At 34.6% G+C, this 23,871-nt stretch overlaps 1 protein-coding gene across 3 annotated transcripts in view; it reads left to right on the forward strand.

Annotated features, from left to right (window-relative positions):
- The window catches only part of LOC143214431 (aquaporin AQPAe.a), a 47,355-nt gene that overhangs the window by 14,625 nt on the left and 8,859 nt on the right, over positions 1 to 23,871 (forward strand). For 2 of the 3 annotated variants that reach the window (XM_076435496.1, XM_076435505.1), the window contains exon 3: positions 15,064 to 15,257. In XM_076435496.1, coding sequence (XP_076291611.1) covers positions 15,064 to 15,257 — 194 coding nt within the window. Of the gene's footprint in view, positions 1 to 10,767; positions 11,176 to 15,063; positions 15,258 to 23,871 lie in introns of those variants that run through there. The other variant, XM_076435514.1, reaches the window with a different exon arrangement.

The following is a 23,871-nucleotide window of genomic DNA, read 5'->3' on the forward strand; positions in this document are numbered from 1 at the left end:
GGAGCCCTTCGTTTGTAAATATATGTATGTGTGACTGTATAATATATTTAAAATTTTATTTTGCGTTTCTTAATAATAATTTATAAATACCTGGTAACACACACAGAATACTTGTCAATATACGTTTTTGAATTCTCGTTTGGCTTGTCTTTTCCTGTTGTTGCCATTGCGGTGTTCACCAGACTTCGGTATGCATTTCAATTGTCATTTAACATGCATGCCAAGTCAAATGTACGTAGATGCAGTCCAGAAGTGCATTTTCAGACTGCATACGTTTCTGTTAGTTTATACTCGTGAGAATGCAATAGAACATTTCTTATCTGCACTGTTCCTAATATCACTAGAAAATAAAATCGCGTTCTTCCAACTATTGAGAACCGAACACAAGATTTGTATTATTAATAGACTGCGGATTTTTACATTTGTGAAGAAATTAACTGGGTGAAATACACACACACAACAGTGAAGAACATAAAAAATCTAAGAATATTGTCATGTTGTTTTCAACGTAAAAAGACTATTAAATGGTGAACTGAATTTTTATTTAACTACTGTTTCATCGAATTAATGCAGAATATTGTTCTTTTGTATAAATATCCGCAAAAAATAGACTGCATCAGTTAGATTTAAAAGCTTGCAACAGACATTTTATATGAGTTTTATTTAACTACAATAGTTTTATATATTTCATTTAATAAATACTTGTGAAAATAAATATAAATTTATATTTTTCTATTAAATAAATACATTTGTTTCTGTTCATGAATTAATAGAAATTAATATCACGGATTGACGACTTCTGGCACTTTTTAATAGGACCCATTGAGAACATTTAATTTTTTAAACTTTAAAACTTTTGTTTTAACATTTGAGGTATTGTCGAGACTAGATAAAAAGAAGTTTCAGTTTGAACAGAACTTGCCAAATTGAAAGAGTCATAAATATTGGTACAAATACAGAATGCTATCTAATGAATATCACTACAACGATGTTAAATAAATTTATCATAATTAAATTGATATTCTGAATACGTTATTTATTTGCAACATTCATGCAAATAATTCAGAGCTCAAAGATTGTTCGTGCTTCTTTACAAAAGCTGTATTAATAAACGTTCTAAGTAAGTTGTCAAGGAACTTCTATTATACAGATTTTTAAAGAATCTCCCGGAGGCAATATTTCTCTCTATAAAACTTCCACAGCAGCAGACATTTTCCTAAACGATAAATTTATACGAAGTTTGTTGCAAAACAAAAGATAAGTTTAATCTCTGATCAATACAGTATATAATACACGCAATAGATATGAATTCAGTAGAACAACTAAAATTTCGCGTGCCGATCCTATCGGGAATAAAATATTTTAATAGTGATTAAAGAATAGATTAGTTCCCTCACACATACACATCAGATTTTACATTTAATTTCTCATTTACCAATCTACCTGCATACACATAATAAATCGCCAAGAGAGAGATAGAGAAAGAGAGAGAGAGAGAGAGATAGAAAATTGCTTTTTCCTGAATAAAATTATAAGGGACTTTTTTGCCGAGAACATTGTCTTCAGAAATGTGGCTGTAACTTTTCATACGTTAACGCTATCATTATACTTTCTGCAACGAAAATGTAACTGAAAACTATACCTTTCCAACGGTATAAATTTTTGGCGTAATTCTCGTCCTATGAAATTTTATAGCTAAAAAAAATATATAAAAAATAACTTTTTAAAAACCACGCTTATATTAAAATGCACTAAAAAGAAGAAAATAATTTTTTTAGACATTAGTGACTATAACTAACAGCGTGGAGCGCTAAACTATATTGACGTAATCTTCGTGGGCGCTCCATGCTTTTATTTATGGTCACTAATGTCTAAAAAAATTATTTTTTCACTACATCAACCTTAAAAATGACAAGATTGATTTTATTTAGACTTTGTGCGGCTCCTATTTCAATAAGTGCTCTACTAAAGATATTTATACGATCAATTCTTATAAAATCATTTTTATTATTCCAATAATTGTAAAATAATAAATCTGGAACCGGTCATTTTGACCGATGGTGGTATTGTTAATAGAAAATCAATCAGAGCTCAGCTATTATCCCTCCGCGCTCCACCATCGAAATCACTGCCATCTCTTGATGGACGATCAGTGTTTCGTAGAAGTGACATACCGCAGACGTCAAAAAGGAAATGATTACAAGGCTCGACGGATGAAATTAGAATCTGCCGAAGAACATTGTACCCATCTGTTTAATGTCCGTGCACACGAGGCGAAAATTGCGGGCCAGGTAATTGGTGTCGATGTATAGTACATACTTGCTTCATTATCGGATTAAAGCTGCATTATTTTCGTCTTGATCTCTTACTGCGCGGTGAGAAAATACGAAATTGCCGCGATTTCTCAGTAAATTGAGTCATCGATGGAGACTTTGTAGATACAAGAAATTATTATGTTCCTCGTTATTTATTATGTAATTCAAATGAACAAGTCGATGTGTTAATCATTTGCGGTATTCATTAGCTGTGACGGATATTATTTGTATTTCCGTGGTTCACTCGAGAGGCAACTTAAACCAGATTACCACCGATTTCATTTCAGAGCTTGGCAGAATTTAGAGACAAATTGAGTATAAACTGACTGATGCTACACGGTTCGAATAAAATAATAATTAAGATATGTAATTTCATATTCTGTGGGATACCGAGATTAATTTCATACTCTGAAACAAAAATTGTTTTAATCATCTGAGACACAAAATGAATTTTGCGATTCAATTTCAAGATTCAAGTCCGGTCGCTGGAAGCGCACGTTTAAGGAGCAAATTAAGTCTTCTATTTAAAAATCACAAACAGATTCTTATATCGTGGCTCGTTAAAACCATTATCACGTAACAAGTAACCGTGTTCGTTCAGCTAGCTCATCGCGCGTGTTCAGTGTTACGTTAAGGTAATTTTCCTTCTTCCACCTTATACGCATCGCGAAGCAACCTCGCGAAAATCCACCGCCTTCTCGGCTGACATTATTCACGCAACGCTTTGTTTCTCGTTCCGCTTCCTAGAAGTCGGGCAATTCTTCGTTTTCCGTGAAATTCGTTTTCCACCGTTCCTCAATTTCGGTAGCACATAATATTCAACCGGCGATTAGGAAATTCGGAGGTTCTCTATGTTTGCACCATAACACAAAATTGGAAATACGCTGCGCCGATCTGGGCGAATTTTATTTGAAATGAAAATAAGAAATAACTATTCGAGGTAATTTGCCGTCTAGTCATGCTCGGTAGAAAACCGTAAAAATGGATCTGGTACTTTCCGTTCCCGTGAACACCTTCGTGTACCACGATCTTTTTTCCACAATCATTTACTCACGTTACAGATAACACAGTTCATTTAAGAATAAAAGATACTTTCTCTGTGCGTTCGCAAACCTCGGGCAGAATTATTTTACAATAGTTCGTTAGAAATTAAAGCTTTCACAGAGATCCCACAGGCGCGCCCAAACTATTGTTGCATTCTATTCCTTACGATTGAACATTGTTATTATTCGTTAATAATTCAGGACTGTCTCGGCACGGCGGTATGAGAACCTGTCACGTATCCTCTGTTTTCGTTTCTCCCCGATTTCTAGTCCTCGATCGTTAAAGAAGGAAAGTTTTCGTTGTAACGTAGGTTTTTGTGCTGCTGCAGGAAAGAATGACCGCGGCGCACGATATAATTGTAGCGATTTCGTGGTACATTCACCGGCCTGGCGAATACTAGAATTGTTCTCCTCCGTTAGTTGCAATCCCAAGGAGAAAAGAAAGTTCGCAACTGTTCTTGTTTACGGGATCCAGATAAATTCGCGGCGTTACCGAGAAAAGAACAAATTGGTCTGCAAAAATACGTGATCCGGCTTCGTCTTCGAAGCTGAATCACGTCGAACAAATTGAAACGTGGACGAAACTGTTCGAAGATTTTTTGTGCGCGGCCGAAGACGCGTAATTCATTTAAAATGTAATAAAAACATTATTTGTTAGTGTACTCAGGAGTTATACAAATTAATGCTTAGATAGGTAGCTTGTTTCTATACGCTCGTATATTTCAAATTCTAATCCGCAGTAATTGGCACATGGCTCTTTTTCGTCCGCAGAAATACGTACAAAATGTTACCGATTTTATTGTTAAATATTTTCTTATGCTGTTAGGTTTTGAGGATCGTTAATTTTTTTGTATTAGAACACATCATTTTTCTACAATTTAAAATGCTCTTACACATATTATTATTTCGTGATAAATGAGGAATAATATTAAAATATAAAGTACGATCGCGCGCGCGAAGCATGATACCGCAGTAATCGGTAGTTACCCTATTTGGTGAATTGTCGACGCCAGGTGAACGTCCAAAATGCTATTAGAATATTGAGCACTCGACGATTTCTATAGGGCAATAAACTATAGCTTGAAACGGAATCGGTGAATCACAATGTCAATACTTCTAAGTACTCGTTGCTCTGTGTAACGTCAGACGATGGAAATGAAGCAGCAGGTGCGCGAAACATCTATTTACAGGAGGCACATTGCTACGCTGTGACCCAATTAATGCCATTTAATTACTATCGAGGGACGTGAGTGGTGCCGCACCACGGCTCGGTTTTGCAATCCCAAAGAATTGGACGATCGTGGTTATCTACCGGTGGAATAACGCAGCTTCTAGATAACTGCTGATAACACAGCAACGAAAACACTCGGAGTAGTATGCTCGTGCATACCACACATCCCGCGATATTTACATACCATTGTTGACTCTTACGTTATAATTACCCTGTTGATACTACTGTGCTATCTATCCGATGATGTTCACCTTACGATACTCGTGGGTAAGAGGTTAGCTACGTGAGAAGCAATCAGATTATTAAAATTATGCGATCTACCGATAAATAATTCACTGCTGTGTTTGTTAATTGTGTGAGAATGTTCTTTAATGTGCAAACTGATCTATTTATAACGTGAGAATATTCTTCCGGTTTAATATTCGCAGTGTTTCCCTCTTCAAGTAAAAGTGTATAATTAATACCGAAGTTGGACTTGCAGACAGTGATGAGTAGATTGCGAATGTTTATGGAATTTTCAATTTTTATAGACAAATTTTAAGAAAGTGGCATGAAATAGTATCCTATTTTTAATGGGAACAGCCTTTGCAGATCCAAAACAACATTTTCAAAAATACACAGTTAACACTAAACATACCGACCATCAAAGCTAACTTGTATTGTGATTGTGATTGTAGTGTGACTAACGTGCATGGTATTATAAAAATAATAAGATTAAATTTATTTATATTTTGTCCGATTCTTACTATAATATATACTGGAGTCAAAAAATGTATTCAATCAATTCCCATGAAAACACCTTTACAATCTCAATAATTGTCAAATAAAAAATGTAAAATGAATCATTTGATCCCTCGTGGTAGTTTTAGTGTTAAATATTATATTCTAATGTTGTTGCAGTAGCATTAACTTTTTCATCAAGGAAATCATCAGGAAAAGCAATACACTCGACCGCCCAAACTCGTCGGTTGGCAAACTGCGGCTCTTTGGCTTCTTGACTGCGGCTTTTCCACGAATTACGTGTTTAACATAAATGTATCTTATTTTAATTGAATATAGTATTTTAATACAACTTTAATTATTAAAGCAGGTTTCTCAAAAGAAATCTAAATCGTTGTACTGCTGAAATTTCACTAATGAGTTTGCCGACCACTGCCCTAACTCAAACAGTAGCTATAGCCAAAAATTGCTTACGTAACGTAAGAGTAGCAAGAACCGTACGACAAGGAAGCTCGCAAGATAGTGATATTAAGCCGATCTCAAATTTGTAAATGCAGATTTTATGCACCGTGCAGAATTAGACAGGAAACTCGTAGTAAACAGACAGACTTATGCAACGATTCTATGTTAAGACAATAGAAAAACAATGAAGAACACTTCACGATAATAAAAACTATAAAATTTTACATAATAATCAATTTTGATTAACATACTTCTTGAATTATTTATTTAAATCAATTTCTTAGTCATTAGCAAGCCTATATTACACACTTCTAGAATATTGTGTTATTTATATTATTTTATACTACCTTGAAATATTTTCGGATGTATGCATTGGGAAAAGCTAAAATAAATTATAAAATGAATTCATTGTGAACGTCATCGTCTACTTGCCCATTCGGATCATTTTGAATGGCATTGTTACGGTCAACGTGATTTATAAGGATAGTCAGCTCGTTTTTTGCTTGCTATAACGTCCTTTACAAATTTTATAATACTGGATTAATATTCTTATAACAATGGATATAAGGTATTCTTTCATATTTTGCAATTGCAAATTTATGATGACGTCTAAAATTACGATGACGTCTACGGACCTAGCGACGAATGTCCCTTTAGATTTCGTTTGGCTTGAGGCACGCACACGATCTGTAAACACCGATGTAATACAGTAAAGTCGCGTTTACTGTCCAACAGCCTGTGTTCTGCACGGACAGTGATCGCATACCGACATTATCTTTTTTATGATTGCGTCTACCGCGCCGAGAGTTCAAAAGAAAGGCGAACGTAGAGAAAGACAGCATGACAGTGGAGTGGGTAGGCACTGGACAGTGATCGTGTACCCGATCGGGGACATTAAACGCGACTTCACTGTAGTAGGCTTTTGTCTATACGTATAATTATACACAATCAAATAACTATTTGTTTGCGACATGTGGCTCCTTTCAAACTTCTTTTCGTCTCGATGAGTAGAAGGTACTGATGTAAAAACAAACTCTGACAACAATTTTACGGCAAGTTTCTTTTACAAATGTCCACCGATCCAGAGGTATAGATTCACCCTTAGGACGGACGACCATTACTTTTTATACACCCTGTACATATGTACCGATTCATTGAAAGATACGTTTGCAAACGCTATGTTAATTATTTCATTTACGGTTCGGAGATTAGTGAATTCCAGCAAGTGAGACAAGTAATAACAAGTCTTATTAATCTCCGTTAATGCAATGCGAAAAACGGCGAGGCGCGCTCGGCGTTCCTACCGTCACGCAATGCGTGTTTCCAGTGCCGCGTCATAACAGCGCGATAAAGCATTGAACATAACCGATTTGCAATTCGCAACATGACACGCAGTTGCGAGAATTTCATTTTACAACGGTATGATGCATGCTCGGCAATGATATTTCCGGTTTTTCGTTATTTCGCGTATCAAGATAAATTATAAAGATATCATCTGAAGCTAAGTATTATAGTTTCACAATTGTGGCACGGGTCGATTAAATTGCTTTCCACGATGCGAACCGTAATCGATGTCAGTTTATGACAAACACCATTTCGCGGACTTCTCTAGCATGCAATTCGTTCTTGCGTAATTATGGCTAATCCGTTGTCGTTATGTAACTACAATACTACTTTTATTTTAATTAACTTTTACATTCTGTATCGTGTATGTAAGTACCTGTATGTATCTATCCAACTCACGGGCCGCGAGTTATATTTGGCCCCGCCCACTTCTTCATTCCGCTAAGGTGGGAGGTGACCTTCCCCCACTATTTAACTGAACTATAGTAGGGGAAAGGACTGATTGAAGGTCATAGGAAGTTAGGACGTATTATGACATATGATTTTTTCCTCTATCATTTTTTTTCTATTTTTACTTAAAAAAGATCAATAACTTGTCCCAGTTCCAAGAATCACCCTCTTTACACATTTTTTAATTATTTTGGTCATATAATGTATTTTATGATCTTTTAGATTATAAATATAGTATAAATAATTATATTATTTTATAGTATTATAACTATATTTTTTTTTTATTGTATGATATTATATATGATATATATTATTCTATAAATAATAATAAATAAATTACATTTCAAGAATGAAACAATTGATACAGTTACTGTTAGCCTGTACAATACATCTTTCAAGTCGTTTTATTATATTTATTTTATTATTATTAGTTTTATTATGTTCTTATTTATTATATTATTCCGTATCAAAAACTTTGTTCTGCATAAAGCAAACCTTGGAAATTCGCAAGTCTTCTGTAACCTCATTTGTGGTGACAAATTTTAATTATCATTAATGGAACAGTGTATCATGCGAATGTGTGGTACAAGAATACTCTTTTCCGTGTACAGTGGCGATAAGATATCCGGGTAATGCAAATGTTACATTTTATAATCGCATGGGTCAAAAATAAAGTCTGAGAATGATTATCAGATAACATTTATGTAATATAAGTGACGCCTTGTTCGATATACATACGTACATGTTCCTAAATAAGTTATTAAAAATAGGCTAATTGAGCCTTGAAAAATTGTGAACATTATGTACATATATTTGTAACAGAGAGAGAGTCGCCAGATCAGGCGAATTGACTTGAATTGAAGGGAGAAACCCTTTCTCCGTCAGTACGCAGATTAATCACGTGACATGAGACGAAACGCCTCACGTGACCGGGCTGTGGCGGAAGCGTGGGGAATAGTGACGTAGAAGGGGAAAGGTAGAGTGGGAGACATCTATGTTCTCCAGTAATAAAATTGCATTGCCTACAACAGTATTCATAATATTTTAAATAATAAATATAGGTATGGTCTTTTTTATATGTAATTACTAGACTGTGGATCTTTATGCATTTATAAAGCAATTGCTTGGGTTTAATATAAAACGGGAAAAGATTTTAAAAATTGAAGAATGCTGTAACGTTGTTTTTAATATAACGAAGTTGTTAAGGGATCAAATCAATTTTTATATTATTTCTGCTTTCCACAATCAATACAAAACATTTTTATTTTGCATAAAGATCCTTAGTCTAGTAACTACTAAGATATTGTTGCTGTAACAGTGGCAATGTGTAATAAGTCGCACTACGATTTGTTTTAATCCTTTCTTTTATCTATACATTAGAGAGATAGAATGTGTTCTGATAGTACTATTTGTTAACAACAATTTTTAAATCAACGCTAGATACAATAATAATCGTTCAGTTTCTAATATTCAGTTGATCTTCCGGATTAACTGGCTTTACGGTATCTATCCATTTCTTCAAACGTTATGTATGTTGCACAGTAGAACAATATTCTCGTAAATTAATAGTGGAACTAATAAACTCGAGTGAAATAACTAGTTTGTTGTGATTCATTAATGTTACTCGTTCATAGTGTTAATACCAAGGTTAAACATGCAATCAAATGCTGAGATTCAAAAAAATTTAATAAATTATCCAAACAGAACTCTCAAAAATATCAAAATTTATTCATAAATCCTGCAGAGTGATGTAAATCAATTATCATTGCAAGTTGACTTTATTGAACTATTTATTTATTATTTTCAATAATTGAAAAATAAGATACATGTTTATATTTTCTAGAATTCCGTAAATTGCTTACTTAGCGCTTAATTGTTATAGTACTTTTCAGAAATATAATTAGTGAACTAATTAGTAGGTGTAATTTAAAACAGTTAAACCACTAGAAAAATTTAAAAATGCTGTTATATTATTTCAACCTCTTAAACATTAAGAAAATAAATTTCTATTTCACTCCAGTTTGTTGCAAATCGGATAGAAAATTTTTATTTTGCATAAAGATCCGCTGTCTTATAATTAGTATACTGTCGTCATGGTTGAACTCAAATAAAAAAGACAAAATGTTGTATATCTGTTACTCTTCGAATATTTCGTTTTATAAGCTTTTGTTATATTTTCTTATTAATTAAAAAGTGAATTTGCAAAACGAACTTCGTTTGCCTCGGGTCATCAGTGACCCTAATAAATCAGTTGAAGGTTATTGCCGATAATATTGAGGTAATTTAACATAATATATTAATCAAAAAGAAATAAGAAACGAAATTATTTTCGGATGAACTTTAATCTAGAGGTACTGTTAGTTATCATATAATTAGACCGAGGATTTTTACGAAATTCTCTGAAATTATTGTAATACTATCCCAGTTTTCTAATTCACTGATTCAGTGTTGTCATAAACACGTAAAATCCGCAGTCTAATCGTAATAATTGAATCACCCGGTAGAACACCTGAACATTGTACTTTGCTGTTGAATAAATATATACTCATTCGAAAATATATTAATTCGGAAATATTTCCACGTGCCACGTTCAATAACAAGTTACTATTACGTCCGTATAAAACTTGCGAATTTACTTTTACCACTTTCTAATAATCTATTCCCTTTCTAATCTGAAAACTATTTCAGTGAAATGCTATTTTAATATCTCGTACACACAAATCACTTTTATGGTTCGAACCAATCCATGTCAACGACCACAATATATCAAACTGACTCTTAACGCGATTAATTCGATCATAAACTGGATCAGCTGTATGCTAAGATTCGATCTAGCCGAAATAATAATTGAGCCGATATAATCGAGCCCGTTGATTACAACATCCCAGAGGACCGAGTTTCGTTACAGTTCCATTTAATCCTTGATTCGTGGTATTAGGATCGCCATTAAAGACACACGGACCCAGGCGCTGCAGCGTGTCAAGGATACGCGGGACCTTGATCACGGGTTTGCGGATCAGACATCCTCCGGGATCGTCGTTGAAAACGCGGGCGGCTGCTTTTGAATGAGTTTTTGAGTGAACAACATTGGTGGGGTTACGATGATGAAGAGGTTGAAGGTGGCGGAGGTGAGAAAGGGGGGATCCGCGTGTCGATTGGAGGGAGGACAGCAGTGGAGAACAGCGATATATGAAGGCGAAACTGCCGCTCTACAGACTCAATAGCCCAGAAACTCCACGTGGTGTACTGTCGAATACGGTAGATTCGCGTGCGACACCGACAACAGTTTCTTTCAACCTCTGTCTACATTTTTTCTTTTCTGTTTTTACTTTTTGATTCGTTCTACGAACCTGCACGTTGCTCCAGTTGAACCGCGTACCCCTGTTGTAGTATTCGAGCCCCCAACCGACGTGATCAGCCATTGTTTCCTAGTTTTGTTGGAAATAAGTTTCTTGTGAGTCGTGATCAATGATCGATATCCTTGGGATATGCTAGGACCGTTCCAATAACAGCATCCTCAGGATCTAGTGACAAACCGGAAGAGGGGTGTTGATCGAAGCTTTCGTGTCCTTGAAGACGTGTGTGTCAACAATGGGAAAGGGGTGGAAAGGTATGTTGAGCGTTTTTCGTTTTAGAAAAGCTAGTTTTTGGTTTATCCGTGGAGTAGTATTTGGATATTTCGAGTGATTGTGTTTGGTTGTTGTCAGGGAATATTGAGGAAGTTGTTTAGAGTCTGTTATTTGTTATGATGAGACTATGACTGATTGTTATAATGATGATGATTTGTTATAATGACTATGTTGTCATTTGTTATTATGAATGTTTATAGTCTGGGTAGGTCAGGTAACGCGCCCTGATACTTTTCTATATTTATTATATTTTTGCTAGTTCTATTTACAATTTGTGTAACATTTTGAATCCTTTTTTTAAATAAAGAATATTTACAGTGATTGTGTCTTGTGCAAGTTGTTTAAGCATTTGTGCTGTCCTAGACACTATATATATTTTCTATTATTTTAATTTAGTTGACTTCTGATAAATAAAATCATTAATTCTCTTTTAATTCATTTTTATATGGAATATATTTTTGTTAGTTCTACTTAGAATTTGAGAAAACCCAATACGCTACACACATCATTGAACAGCTTGAAGATGTAAACAATTGTACGAAACCTAAACAATGCAAGTGAAATAAAAATTTAAGATTATAATCTTATTAATATATAAAAGTGTTTGATAAACGAATAAATAATAATTAATAAAGATGAATGAAGTGCAGAACGTTGTAGTTTTCGCACTCAACGAAATTGTAACAAATTCATAGTCTTCTCCGGTGTTCACAGGAGATTATAAAGAAACGTTTAAATATTTTGGAGCGTTATGATATGAATAATGTTGAACTGAGTCAACAGTGGGACACGCGTGTTGGCGACGTCGCCGTTTCAGACTGTTGGTAAGATAATAAATTACAGAGGAAATTTTTTGTCGCTTCACGGTATGCGATTCACTGCGAGCGAAGTTAGCCAGCGAAATCATTTGCACAAATGTTATGAAAGCCGGCGTGCATAAGTGTTCCTGTTTCCCTATGGCTTCCATTTCTTATCTGGATTACGCGTTAACACGTGTATTGTCTAACAATAATCATTTGTAGCTTGGCGTCGTTAATCTCGCTATAGAATCAAATCTGTTGCATGATAATAGGATTAATTAAAAAAGAATTCGGGATTAGTACACATGATACCTTATCATTCCATTCGATACTATCCGTGTATTCCCTAACATTGATTTTAAATATTGATAAAGATGTCACTTGGTTGTACAACCAATAATGACACAGCTTATGGAAACCGAAAACCGAAACATAAATATCTATGTACTCAAGCCTCGGTTCAGCTTTTGACGACTCGAGTACCCGCCCATTACTAATATCTAAAATACTGGCAACATACTGGAATGAAATAGAAATTTATTTACTGCCTAAATATATTTAATAGGTTAAAAATAATGTAACAGTATTTATAAATTCATCTCGTTTTTTTTAATGTATGAAATCATAGTTTTTCTAATTATTGTGGCAACATTGACTTTAAGTGTATGATATTGATATATGATATCGATTAATATTTGTTGTAGTATTCAACAAACTTCTTCAATTATTTATTTAACCATCACGATATAAAATTACAGTTTTTCTAATTCTTGTCTTAACTATAATGTTTATAGCTGTCAGGTAATAAAAAGATGTTGCAATTTTCATGATTTAAGATTACACATTTAATACAATGCGTGTGATTATAAAGCAAATATATTATCTTTTCTAATACAGAAATTAGTATTTATTTAAAATATTTTTTGGCTGAATTTAGCTAAATATATTAACTAGGGATTTGAAGGCAGCAAAAAAATTTTATTTCGTTCTTGAAACTATTATATTTAAATTGAAGTAGAAGAGATATTTTTATTGAATTATATAAAGTTGAAATTATTATAAATGAAGAAATAAATCCCGATTCAGCTTTCGCTTCTTGGAATTGATGCGAACAAGTTTGTATAATCCAGAAAAGCAATAGACAACAACATTCGAGAACGAAATACGAATCAGGAAACATTCTTCGTTAGCTGCGCAATTAAAAAGAAATATGGAAGCAGAAGAAGGCCTACATAACACTAATCATCATGTTAGTCATTAGAACAACACCATACTCGTATATTACGAACCCGAAGAAACTCCAGCTGTGCTAATATACACGGCTGGCCATACAGAACCCAGTAATTTTGAAAATTTGCAATACAGTCTGCAATGTATTGGTATTAGATGACTGATAAGAATAGAAATAGATGAGAATTACCGGGATCCATCATGAAAAAAAGAATGAGTGTCCTTCTTCGTTACAGGCACAATTAATAAAATAAAATTCATAGAGAGAGAAGGAAAATAAACGGAAACAGTGTTAAAGTGAACAATATTAATTTAGTTCGTACATCAGAATATTTAATATGCGATATTTGTAACAAAATATAATAATCGTTATATTATTTATGATATGAATACAATTTAAGACAAGTATTAAAATACAGAATGTCCCAAAAATGTTGTGCTTCCTTGGAAGGGGTGATTCCCGACGTCATTCGAAGTAACTTTCTCCTTTACAAAAATGTTCGCCGCGGCTTCGTTAAGGAGTTATCAATGAAAAAGACCGACCAATCAAAGCACGGCTACATCTGAGCGAGGCGTAGCGTTGGTCGAGCCGAAAACCGTCCGCAGTAGCCGCGCTCTGATTGGTCCGTGTTTTTCGTTAATAAATACGTTTTCGGTAAAGGAAAAAGTTATTGCAAGTGACCTTAGGAATCACCCTTTTCAAGGAAATAAAACATTTCTGGGACGGAAGGGGACCCTCAATATTTTTTAAAATGGAAAGTAGTATTGGTTTTTTTAATATTGCGATACCTCTCATTAAACTCAATAGAATTCAGGTACTTAATGATTTAATTGGTATGTAGTGCGTCTTTGGGCGCGCTGATCCCAATTCGGGGCAATTGCCGATCTTTGGCGATAATCGGTCGCAAGGGTCCGACCGCGGCTTCATAATATGTATACGCGAAAGTCAAAGTGTACACACGCACTTTTGGTTATCTCCGAGCGACCCTTCTGACCTTGTCAACCACGTCAGTTATTACCGGAATGCAGAAAGTATACGTCATAAAGCAAGGATCGTTACATGGTGCGTAATGTTTCCGTGTTGCATAATTCGATAGACATCAAGATTATTTACCTTAATTGTTATTAGAATTAATTCTGTGTTCAAGTGATTATCGAAGTGAAAACTTCTTTAGGCGCACCGCGTACACAATTTTTGTTGGGCAGTGAATGAGTCTGATCCGTCACGCTCCGAAGTGAAACGCTATTCGGGCGTGAGTGAGAAAGAGTCAGGTGTGTATCGCGCCATAGAAGTTCGATCATGCGGTCGAACGAGCACAGTATTGGTATGTTTTTTTATTACGCTGCGTCGCATTAGTCAGAGAATCTTTATGCAAATTTCCATTCTGATAGAACACCTTTTAAAAACAACGATAAATGTACAATTAATTTCGCCGATTAAAAAAAATTCCTTATAGGAAAAAATATCACTTAACTTTAATCAGTGTATCCTTGTATTTTACATGCATGACAATTTGCAATCGAATTATAAAAGCAAAACATTCGTAATTTATTCTTAGCTTTGAATACATAAATAAAATTTTTGTGAAAATAGAAAACCTAAAATAAATACCGATATAAGAACGAAAAATTGAAAATGAAAGCCTAAAACAAATACCATTTTTGAAGATGATAACCCAAGTAAATAATTTATTATTTGCGATACCACTATAAATCCAGCAATTTTACGCATTTCCAAATAAAATTGTGAGAGTATTCCGGAACACGTTTTTTTTTTTATTTTGATGAAGATTGTTAACCTCTCAACACATGTGTCATTTTATTTTCTGCCCTGTCCAGGTGCGAAAGATTTCGTCGGCATCGACGAGGTGACGAAGGTTGATTTTCTGGTGATGATGTTTGCCGAAGCTCTGGGAACATTCCTCCTGGTGTTGATCGGTTGCGCCTCCTGCATCAGATGGTCCGTCGACAATCCACCCACAGTGGTGCACATCGCGTTCACCTTTGGCCTTGCTGTTGCGAGTCTGGCGCACGTAAGTCAACTGCTCTTTACGTAATTATTTACTAGAAGGAAGCTTCCGAGCCTTGTCAATACCAAATTATTACGTGCTCGCTTCCTCGCGTTACATGTGTGCCAGCAATTATGAAAGTGGCGCGGCGCCACTAAAAGATACAAGGAGCGTGCTATCGGTCTTTTGCTGGATAGCCGAAAATTTAATCAATGAATTGAGTTAGTAATTGGATACGGCAGTGTATCTTGTAATTAATTAATTCGTTCTATTATAGAACCTTGTTTGTTGTGGCATTCGTTCATCATACGAATTATTCATACGTTCTCATTTTTATGTTACGTATTAAGAATGAATACGTATACGTATGCATACGTATTGTATCATACGTATATTCATTCTTAATACGAAATATATACAATGAGAGCTTACAAATGTTATTATTAGACAGCGGATTTTTATGCATTCATGGCTTCTGAATTTAGTACGATTATTATTTACTTGAAATCTATAAAGTTTACTACCACTGAAAATGGAATTTAATTCGATATTCCACTTTCTTAAAATTCGTTTACAAAAATTGCAAATTGCATAAACATCCGCAGTCTAGTTATTATATTTACATTTTATGTATATATTTATAACTATAGTGTTGTCCCTTGCGTTTCCGTGCGTTAATTAGTCTAAATACGTTCATATACTTGTTATACATATTTTTACATTCGACCTTAAGTGTTTTTCATTACGATTCCTGACGTGCGCGAAACTTCCATTTTTCATTCACGTGTCACTGCACGTAAATTCGCCTAACTTTGCACATCATTAAAATGTCATAAATAGACCACAGATTTTGTATACTTACAGTAGATCACAGTGGATCAAATACAAAATTATAAAAACGTAGGAAGTATTTAAAAATACCATTGTGCACTATTTCCAACACATTAAAATTATTAAAAAAGAAAGTTAATGTATATGGAGCTCCTGCATCCTGCATGTAATATGTACATGCAATTTTTTATTGTGCATAAAAATCCGCAGTCTACTAACAAGCACATGCTGGTGTTGAGAAAATGATCATATCAGAGTACGCGAATGATAATCGCGTCAACGATAATATTACAATATCAAATTAACCGAGAACGATTTACTAAAACTCACGGCTCCCGCGTACGGTCGCGTGATAAATTATTTGCCACCTCGCATTTATCTGATTTCATTGAATGGATAAAAGTAATCATGTTCTTTTCTCGTCCCATAAGAACTGTCCGGTATCCAGGTGGAACGGAGAAGGGGGACACGGGGGTTTCCATTCACCTCGGTAAATTACCGTGTCGAGCGGAGTTTCACGAACGGACTGATTCCATTACTCTCGCTATCGTTCGTTCACTCATCCGTGGCGTTCTGTTTTTTTTTCTCGATTAGCAAATTGGGAATTAATTTGTTGCGTTGATAAGCGGCCGTGTAGAAATTATTCAGTGTCCGAATCGAACGCAACCGAACATTATAATGCTTTTTAGTCGGATTTACTTCTTTCACGTTTTTACCGTATTTACTGTATTTTCAGTTAATTAATTATGCTTTTCGTGTGGTTTACGAGACAGTTAACCTTTTGCACTCGGAACTACTTCAACTCGAAAATTAAACATTTCTTCCGACCTAGAATAATTCCATTCTACAATATTACTTCTTTTCTTTGTATGAATACGAAATTGATATAACACCTCATACAATATTTAAATGTTTCGAAATTTTTAACTACACTTTGGGATCTGTTAATTATACTCGCAATTTGTCATTGACTTTTCCTACAGATCTTCATATCGATTATTCGTTGTTTTCCTACATCACTGAATTGCGTGCCACGCGGCATAGTGTATATAGTACAGAATTGTTTCAGTGATCCTTAAAAAAATACTTTTAGAGACTTGCTGTGATATTACTATCACTAAGAAGTTCCGACAAAACTCCAGAAACGTTCTGAATGAGTTATGCACAGCGACTGAGTTTATAAATATTCACAGCTCAAATCTCCTTGTTTTGAAACATTCAGCTACTACATTGCACGAAGAAGAGATAGCAAGAGACTGTTAACATAGAAAAGGTCGTACTGCCTCATCATCAATGTAGTAAAACTTACTTAGTGGATTCTCGGAAATAATAACGAAAAAATACAGGAAATAAGTGTGAGTTTATAATTATTCACAGCACTGTAAGTATATTAGTTAATGTACAGAATATATAAGCATACAATAGACATAAATTTTCTCCTTTTTTACGAAAGTATACGAACTACAAGAAAGTTCTAATCACTGAAATCGTAAAATAAATCGTAAAGCAAAGGGTTAAATGGAGAACTCCGGCGAGAAACGCGATCAACGATCCACGTGCGATCATCAACGAAATGAAAAGAGCCGAACGGTGACCTGGCCATGATTGCTTAACGAGGCGTAGGTAGGCTAGCACGTGGAAGGTAGACGGGTTCACCGAATCGGCGATTCGGCCAGCCTGATTCTTTTTTGGCGCGTCTAGTTTAGCAACTAGACTGCCTGTCGCTGGATGACGATCATCACCGGAAGGCATGAAGCACGGGCTCGCCTCGGCTCTTTCTCGGGAACACGCGGTCAACTCTCTCAAGCCGGCATGCCTCCGCATTCATTAACATTTAAAAAATAAAGGATCATTCAGACTCGGGACTGATCGAGTAAACGCGAATCTGAATGACTGACAAAGAGTTCCCCGCGAAACCTGTCATTACGCGAATTTAGGACGGAACTGGTTCGCCAACGTCTGTTACACAATGAATGAGTCTCTAGCATAATTCGTTCAAGAAAGAAGGTACGTTCGGTCACGGGTTGACGCAACGCGATTTTACGTGCCGATAGAAGCTGAGAAATTTGTTTCTTGTCTGCTCTGTCGATCGCTCCTTGCGATTCCATCAGCGTTGAGTGGATCTATAGGATCTATTGATCTATAGTCGATCTTGTACTCGATGTTGTAGCTTCTATTGCAAAATAATTTTATGGAAGGATGTGCATTTGGGTAGCTCTTATTCACTCTTGTTTTCTTTCCAAATTTCTTTCACGACACTCTCCAGGATTGTTCCGAATAATTACAATAAAATCTGTGTAAAGTTTGAGCTCTCAAGGCACTTAAACACTAACCCCTTACTCTACGATTGATTTTACGATTTCAGTGATTAGAGCTTTTCTGTAGATCGTAATTTCCTAAAACAGGAGAAAATTTATGTCCAATGATTAACAAAACCAAAGGGAATTTGATTTCGGTTTAAAGGAAACTGATAACTAGACTGCGGATCTTGATGCATTTATAGCAAAATTGAGAAGATGAAATTGAAAATTGTCGAAAAATTTTAGAAATCGAAGAAGTCAATATATGATTTCTCCTCTATTCAAATTATTAAGGGAAGAAATAACATTCAATTTCGTTTCTATTGCTTGCAATCGATGCAGATCATTATTATTTTGCATAATGATCCGCAGTCTACTAATAACATACATTATTTATTAGACATCCCCCTTTTTTAATTGCATATTGTTTAGCAAGAAATTGCATTTTTTTTTTATCGATTTAGATCTAAATTAGGGAATAGCAGCTTGTAATTCTATCTTTTAATCCATGTCACACTGACAGCAAGTATAATAAGTGTACGTACAAGTTTTAATCACGTACTTCTACATTAGATCAAAGTATGTCCCATCCAAAGCTGGGGAAAATAGTATTTTAAATAATAAATAATAAATAATCCTATTTATATTAATACGTGTGTACAACTTTGAAAATAAAATACCTTATTTGATGAAGTAATTCTTTAAAATGAAATAATTATTTCAGACAGGCAGTAATTTTTGAAAATAGTATTTTATTTGCAGAATATATTGCAAAAATTTGTATTTTGTCTTTATTTTTAATTTTAATTATAAATATTATTGCTGAAAATAATGGTTCGGATTCAGTGCATTTAGGAGTGTATAAACCGCATATGTGTGTTTATGCAGTTTCTCAGAGTATTATAACAATGCAAAAAGTAAAACATTTTATTTTGTGTTTCAGATTGTTAAAATTGAAATATTTTATTTTCGAAATTGTATATCTTATTTAAAATACTATTGTTTTTCAGCAAAATAAAATCGAAAATATTAAATAGTATTTGAAATATTTGTTTCGCCAAATAATGCCCACCTCTGGTCCCATCAGTATAACGCGATCAAAAAACTATTTAAGAAGACTGTATACTGTGTACTGTGTATAAATAACTTATGTGGCAGTAAATGTACGGAAAAATTGTTTAGAGAGACTGTCAACTTCTTGCTACAAAAGATACATATGCACAGCCTTTTTAAACAATTTTTTTTATCGAAGTGAGTTCACCGTCTAATATTTCAAACAAAGCGAGCTCGGTAGTGGAGCTTCATCCGCGAGGACGTGACGGCAAACAAAGACCGATAACGAGGAACGAAATCACGGATTTTTGCGCGTCCGTTGCGCACGTGTGCGGTGCGTTACGTATGCATATGCGTGTATCCCCTTTACACGTGACACGTTCGTTGATTTCAGAGAGCTGCCGGCACGTTGGTAGAAGGGTAAATAAGGCCGGTGATTCGCCCAAGGGGGTCTAACTCTCGGGATGGTGCAATTCTGCCCCGAAGGCTCCAATAACCTACTCGAGAACACTGATTCGCCTCGAACCTCAGATCAACTAGTATGACTCTTGTTCTGTTTCTTTTGATACTTTATTTTCTGACAGCTTGCAGCGCGGATATGAGTATTTATAATCTCGCGTATCGACGGGACGCGACAGTTTTGCGAGCGACGCCCGCCATATTTTCTTTTGGCTCGGCCGAGGTCTTTTCGTACAATCTGCTTTTCTCATCGAGATCCCTTTCCCCGGTACCGCTCCGTGGCATTTTTAAAGTCCACCAACTTTTAACGCTAAATGTGCCGATCACTCACGAATTATACACTACCGGCCAAAAGTTTGGAACCACTCGCTGATATTTGTAAAAATCGAAAATATATCGATCAAATATTAACTATTGGGTTGGCAAGAAAGTAATTTCGGTACTTTAAAGTGAAATAGAACTAAATTTTTTCAGAAGTTTTATGAGCGCGGAATTATGAAGCTATCGGAAAGATGGCAAAAGATCATCGATCAAAATGGAAAATATTTTATCAATTAAACTTCATTGCTTGAGTAAAAAATTGGATGTTATTTCACCTTAAACTACCGAAATGACTTTCTTGCCAACCCAATAGTTGAATAATATTGGGTTGGAACGAACGTTCGTAGCGTTTGTAAATTAAAATTGAAAGCTAAAATTCAGAGATTTGTTACCACGCTTATATTAGCTTGCCGAGTTGTCGTCGTTGTTGTTGTTGTATGCGTCAAATCATGTAATCGAATTTTAAACCGCTTCCCGATGAGCTAGAGACTTGAAACTTTAAACATAGCTCAGAACTGGATGACAATGCAATATTAAAAAACAAATTAAAGAAAAAACTGTGCGTTCAGGAGAAAAAAAGATTTCAATATTAACCGTCACACCTCGTCGCGCGACACTCGGTAGTACGTCATCGCGTTCAGCGATCCACCCTCCAAGTTTTTTTTATATATTTTTTCATAGATTTATTTAATAACATATTTTCCGTTCTGTTCTACTGCTTTTTGCTATTTTCGAGGTAACTTCTCGAGTTATTGAATAAACATATGGATAAATACCTTAATTTTATCTTCGATTCTTAATTTGAAAACGCTACGAACTTTCTTTCCAACCCAATATGTATTTCTAAACAGATTTCAGCATTTTCTTATGTCCATAATGCTGTTGTATAGTTTATACACCCAGTGTAAGACAATGTTTGGAATGCACTATTCTGAAGGAACATCTTTGACAACATCTACAAGAAGCATGGAGAAATATCGAAGTAGGAACATTCAAAATTTCTTATTAATGTTATGTAGTAAATTAATTGTTCGAACTTCTGCAAAAATATTACTGTGGTACACTGTCTACTATTCAAAGCAATTTTAATTCAGATATTCTTTTCAATGTTGCTCTTTTCTTTCGTACAATGACATTGAGACGTACTCGTAGACGCATTGAGACCGCATAAAGAGAGTAAAAAAGAAAGACCTAACATAAAAATGAACAAAGGGTACAGAAGAATTAACTGAATAAATAAAGAAAGGCGCACACTCGTCGTCAATCATTCGTATGCAAATGCTACGTTTCGAGCCCTGCATTATGCGTCATTTGTAGCAAACGAGCGGGGAATCGTTAAAGATAAAGACGTAATGTTGCATAACCGTGACGCGAACATAAATGGAAATAACATTGGGAATGATTCCAGTGTCCAAAATATTGATACACTTTCGTAAATTCAACTCCTATAAATTACGGTGCAGTGTAATTCGCGATATGATGCTTCAGGTGCGAGACGAAATTTGAATCTTGATTATCTCTACCCGGCGCCTTGTTATCGAAAAAATCAAATTTCACAGCTTGTCGAGTACTCGAAATTCCGGAGATGACTAGACGGTGACTACGATTAATTTTTCTACTGATAACACGTATCGTTTCATCAGTAGAAGATTATCTGAATGTATTGCACAAAGGATATAACCAGATGAGTTTGCCAAAACTGATGACCAAACTAAATTGATTTTTGTTGACACCCTTCAATAGAGCTCCCAAAGAAAACCCTTCGCGACAAGCTTCAAGTCGGCACCCCTACCACCAGAGTTGTGTTGAATTACAATTGAATTACTTCCCGAATTATTCGAAATTCAGTGCTTCATTCATTAAATTACAGTGTAATTTGTAATTCTGGCCTCTTATTCGATTAAATTACAATATAATTCGATTTTAATTGTGAATTTAATTCGATTTTGTAATTGTGAATTATATTATATATAAGAAGAATAAGAGGTGGAAAAAGGAAAAGATTAGTAGCAATAATGAACATGGTATTATTCGTACATGCATAGTGTGTGATCAAAATTAAACTTGTTCATTACGTTCGTTTCAGAAAAGATTGAAAGAAAACATTAATATTAAAGAGGATAATAATATTAGACATTAATACTAAAGTAGATAATAAACAACGTGAAAACCAACGTAGAAACGTAAAAATTCATTAATATAATAATTAGTAGACTGCGGATTTTATGCACTTATGCCAAAAATGAATTGGTTCCACATTTTGTTACAGAATTTTCGATTTACTAAAATGATTAAAAGGAAAATACATTTTTACAATCAAGTGAGGAAATTTTTATTTAATATAAAAATTCACAGTCTAATAAAAGAATGGAACTTTGATTAAACTTTAATTAAACCGATCATTCAATTCTACGAATTTTTATTGAAAACTACGTAAATATTTCAAGTGGCCGCTATAATTGAGACACTCTTGTATGTAACATCTTACAAACTACTGAATATTCGTACAACATTGTCGTCAATTACTTTAATTGTTCACGAAATTCGTGATAAAATCGATCTTGTCGTAAGAAGCGTGTATCCTTCGGCAAATATTAGAGTCATCTTGCTTGGAGGTCTTTTGGGAGGCCTATGAGAGACCGCTCCCTTGTCTCGGGATGTTGTGCAACGTGATCCATGAGCGAAAGATCATTGTCCCGCGTGATCGTACATACGTGAACCTTGCGGCCCGTGTGCAACCCGTGCACCCTAATTATGCGGGCGCAGTGCGAGACAACGCCATTGTCTGTGGATTTTACAACCGCGAATTTGGTTTCTGTGATAATATCTGGAAATCAATGCTTGTTAGTTGCGAAAATTTCCACACACTCCCTTTTTCGGCTAGGGCGTTACGTTACACAGCCATTTAAACAATTATTTTTATTAATATCCGATTTTTAACAGTAACGTTAAATAATCACGAGTGTCGCCATCTTCATCATTTACATTATAGGACTGCCATCTCCATTTTTGAGCTTTTTCCATTTTTATTATTACCACGCTTATATTAACTTGCCGTATTGTTGTATGCGTCAAATTTTGTAATCGAATTTTAAACTTCTTCCCATAGTCCAATCTTGCTGAAATTTTGTATACACACCTACTTCCGATGACACAATGAAAGTAGAAAATAAAATATATAAAAAAAAACTTTTAAAAAACCACGCTTATATTAAAATGCACTAAAAAGAAGAAAATATTTTTTTTCCTGGTTCTCTGTAAAATACCGAATCCAGCTAAATGATTAATAATATTTTTCTGTTGTAAAATTAGTGTCGGGATAGATAGAAAAATTTAATATAAATTTAAATAAAATCATTGCATTAGTGACTAAAAATAAAAGCGTGGAACGCTAAACTATATTGACGTAATTTTTGTGGGTGCTCCACACTTTTATTTTTATAGTCACTAGTGTCATGATTTTATTTAAATTTATATTAAATTTTTTTATCTATTCCGACACTAATTTTATAACAGAAGAAATTTTGAACTGCTTAAAATTTTGGGGAAAAATATTATTAATCATTTAACTTGATGGAAAAAATTATTTTCTCCTTCTTAGTGCATTTTAATATAAGCGTGGTTTTTAAAAAGTTTTTTTTATACAATTTTTAATAGTGCATTCATTTACCGTC

Source organism: Lasioglossum baleicum, chromosome 1 (assembly GCF_051020765.1).
Source record: "Lasioglossum baleicum chromosome 1, iyLasBale1, whole genome shotgun sequence".
In the NCBI taxonomy this organism is placed as follows: Eukaryota; Metazoa; Arthropoda; class Insecta; order Hymenoptera; family Halictidae; genus Lasioglossum; species Lasioglossum baleicum.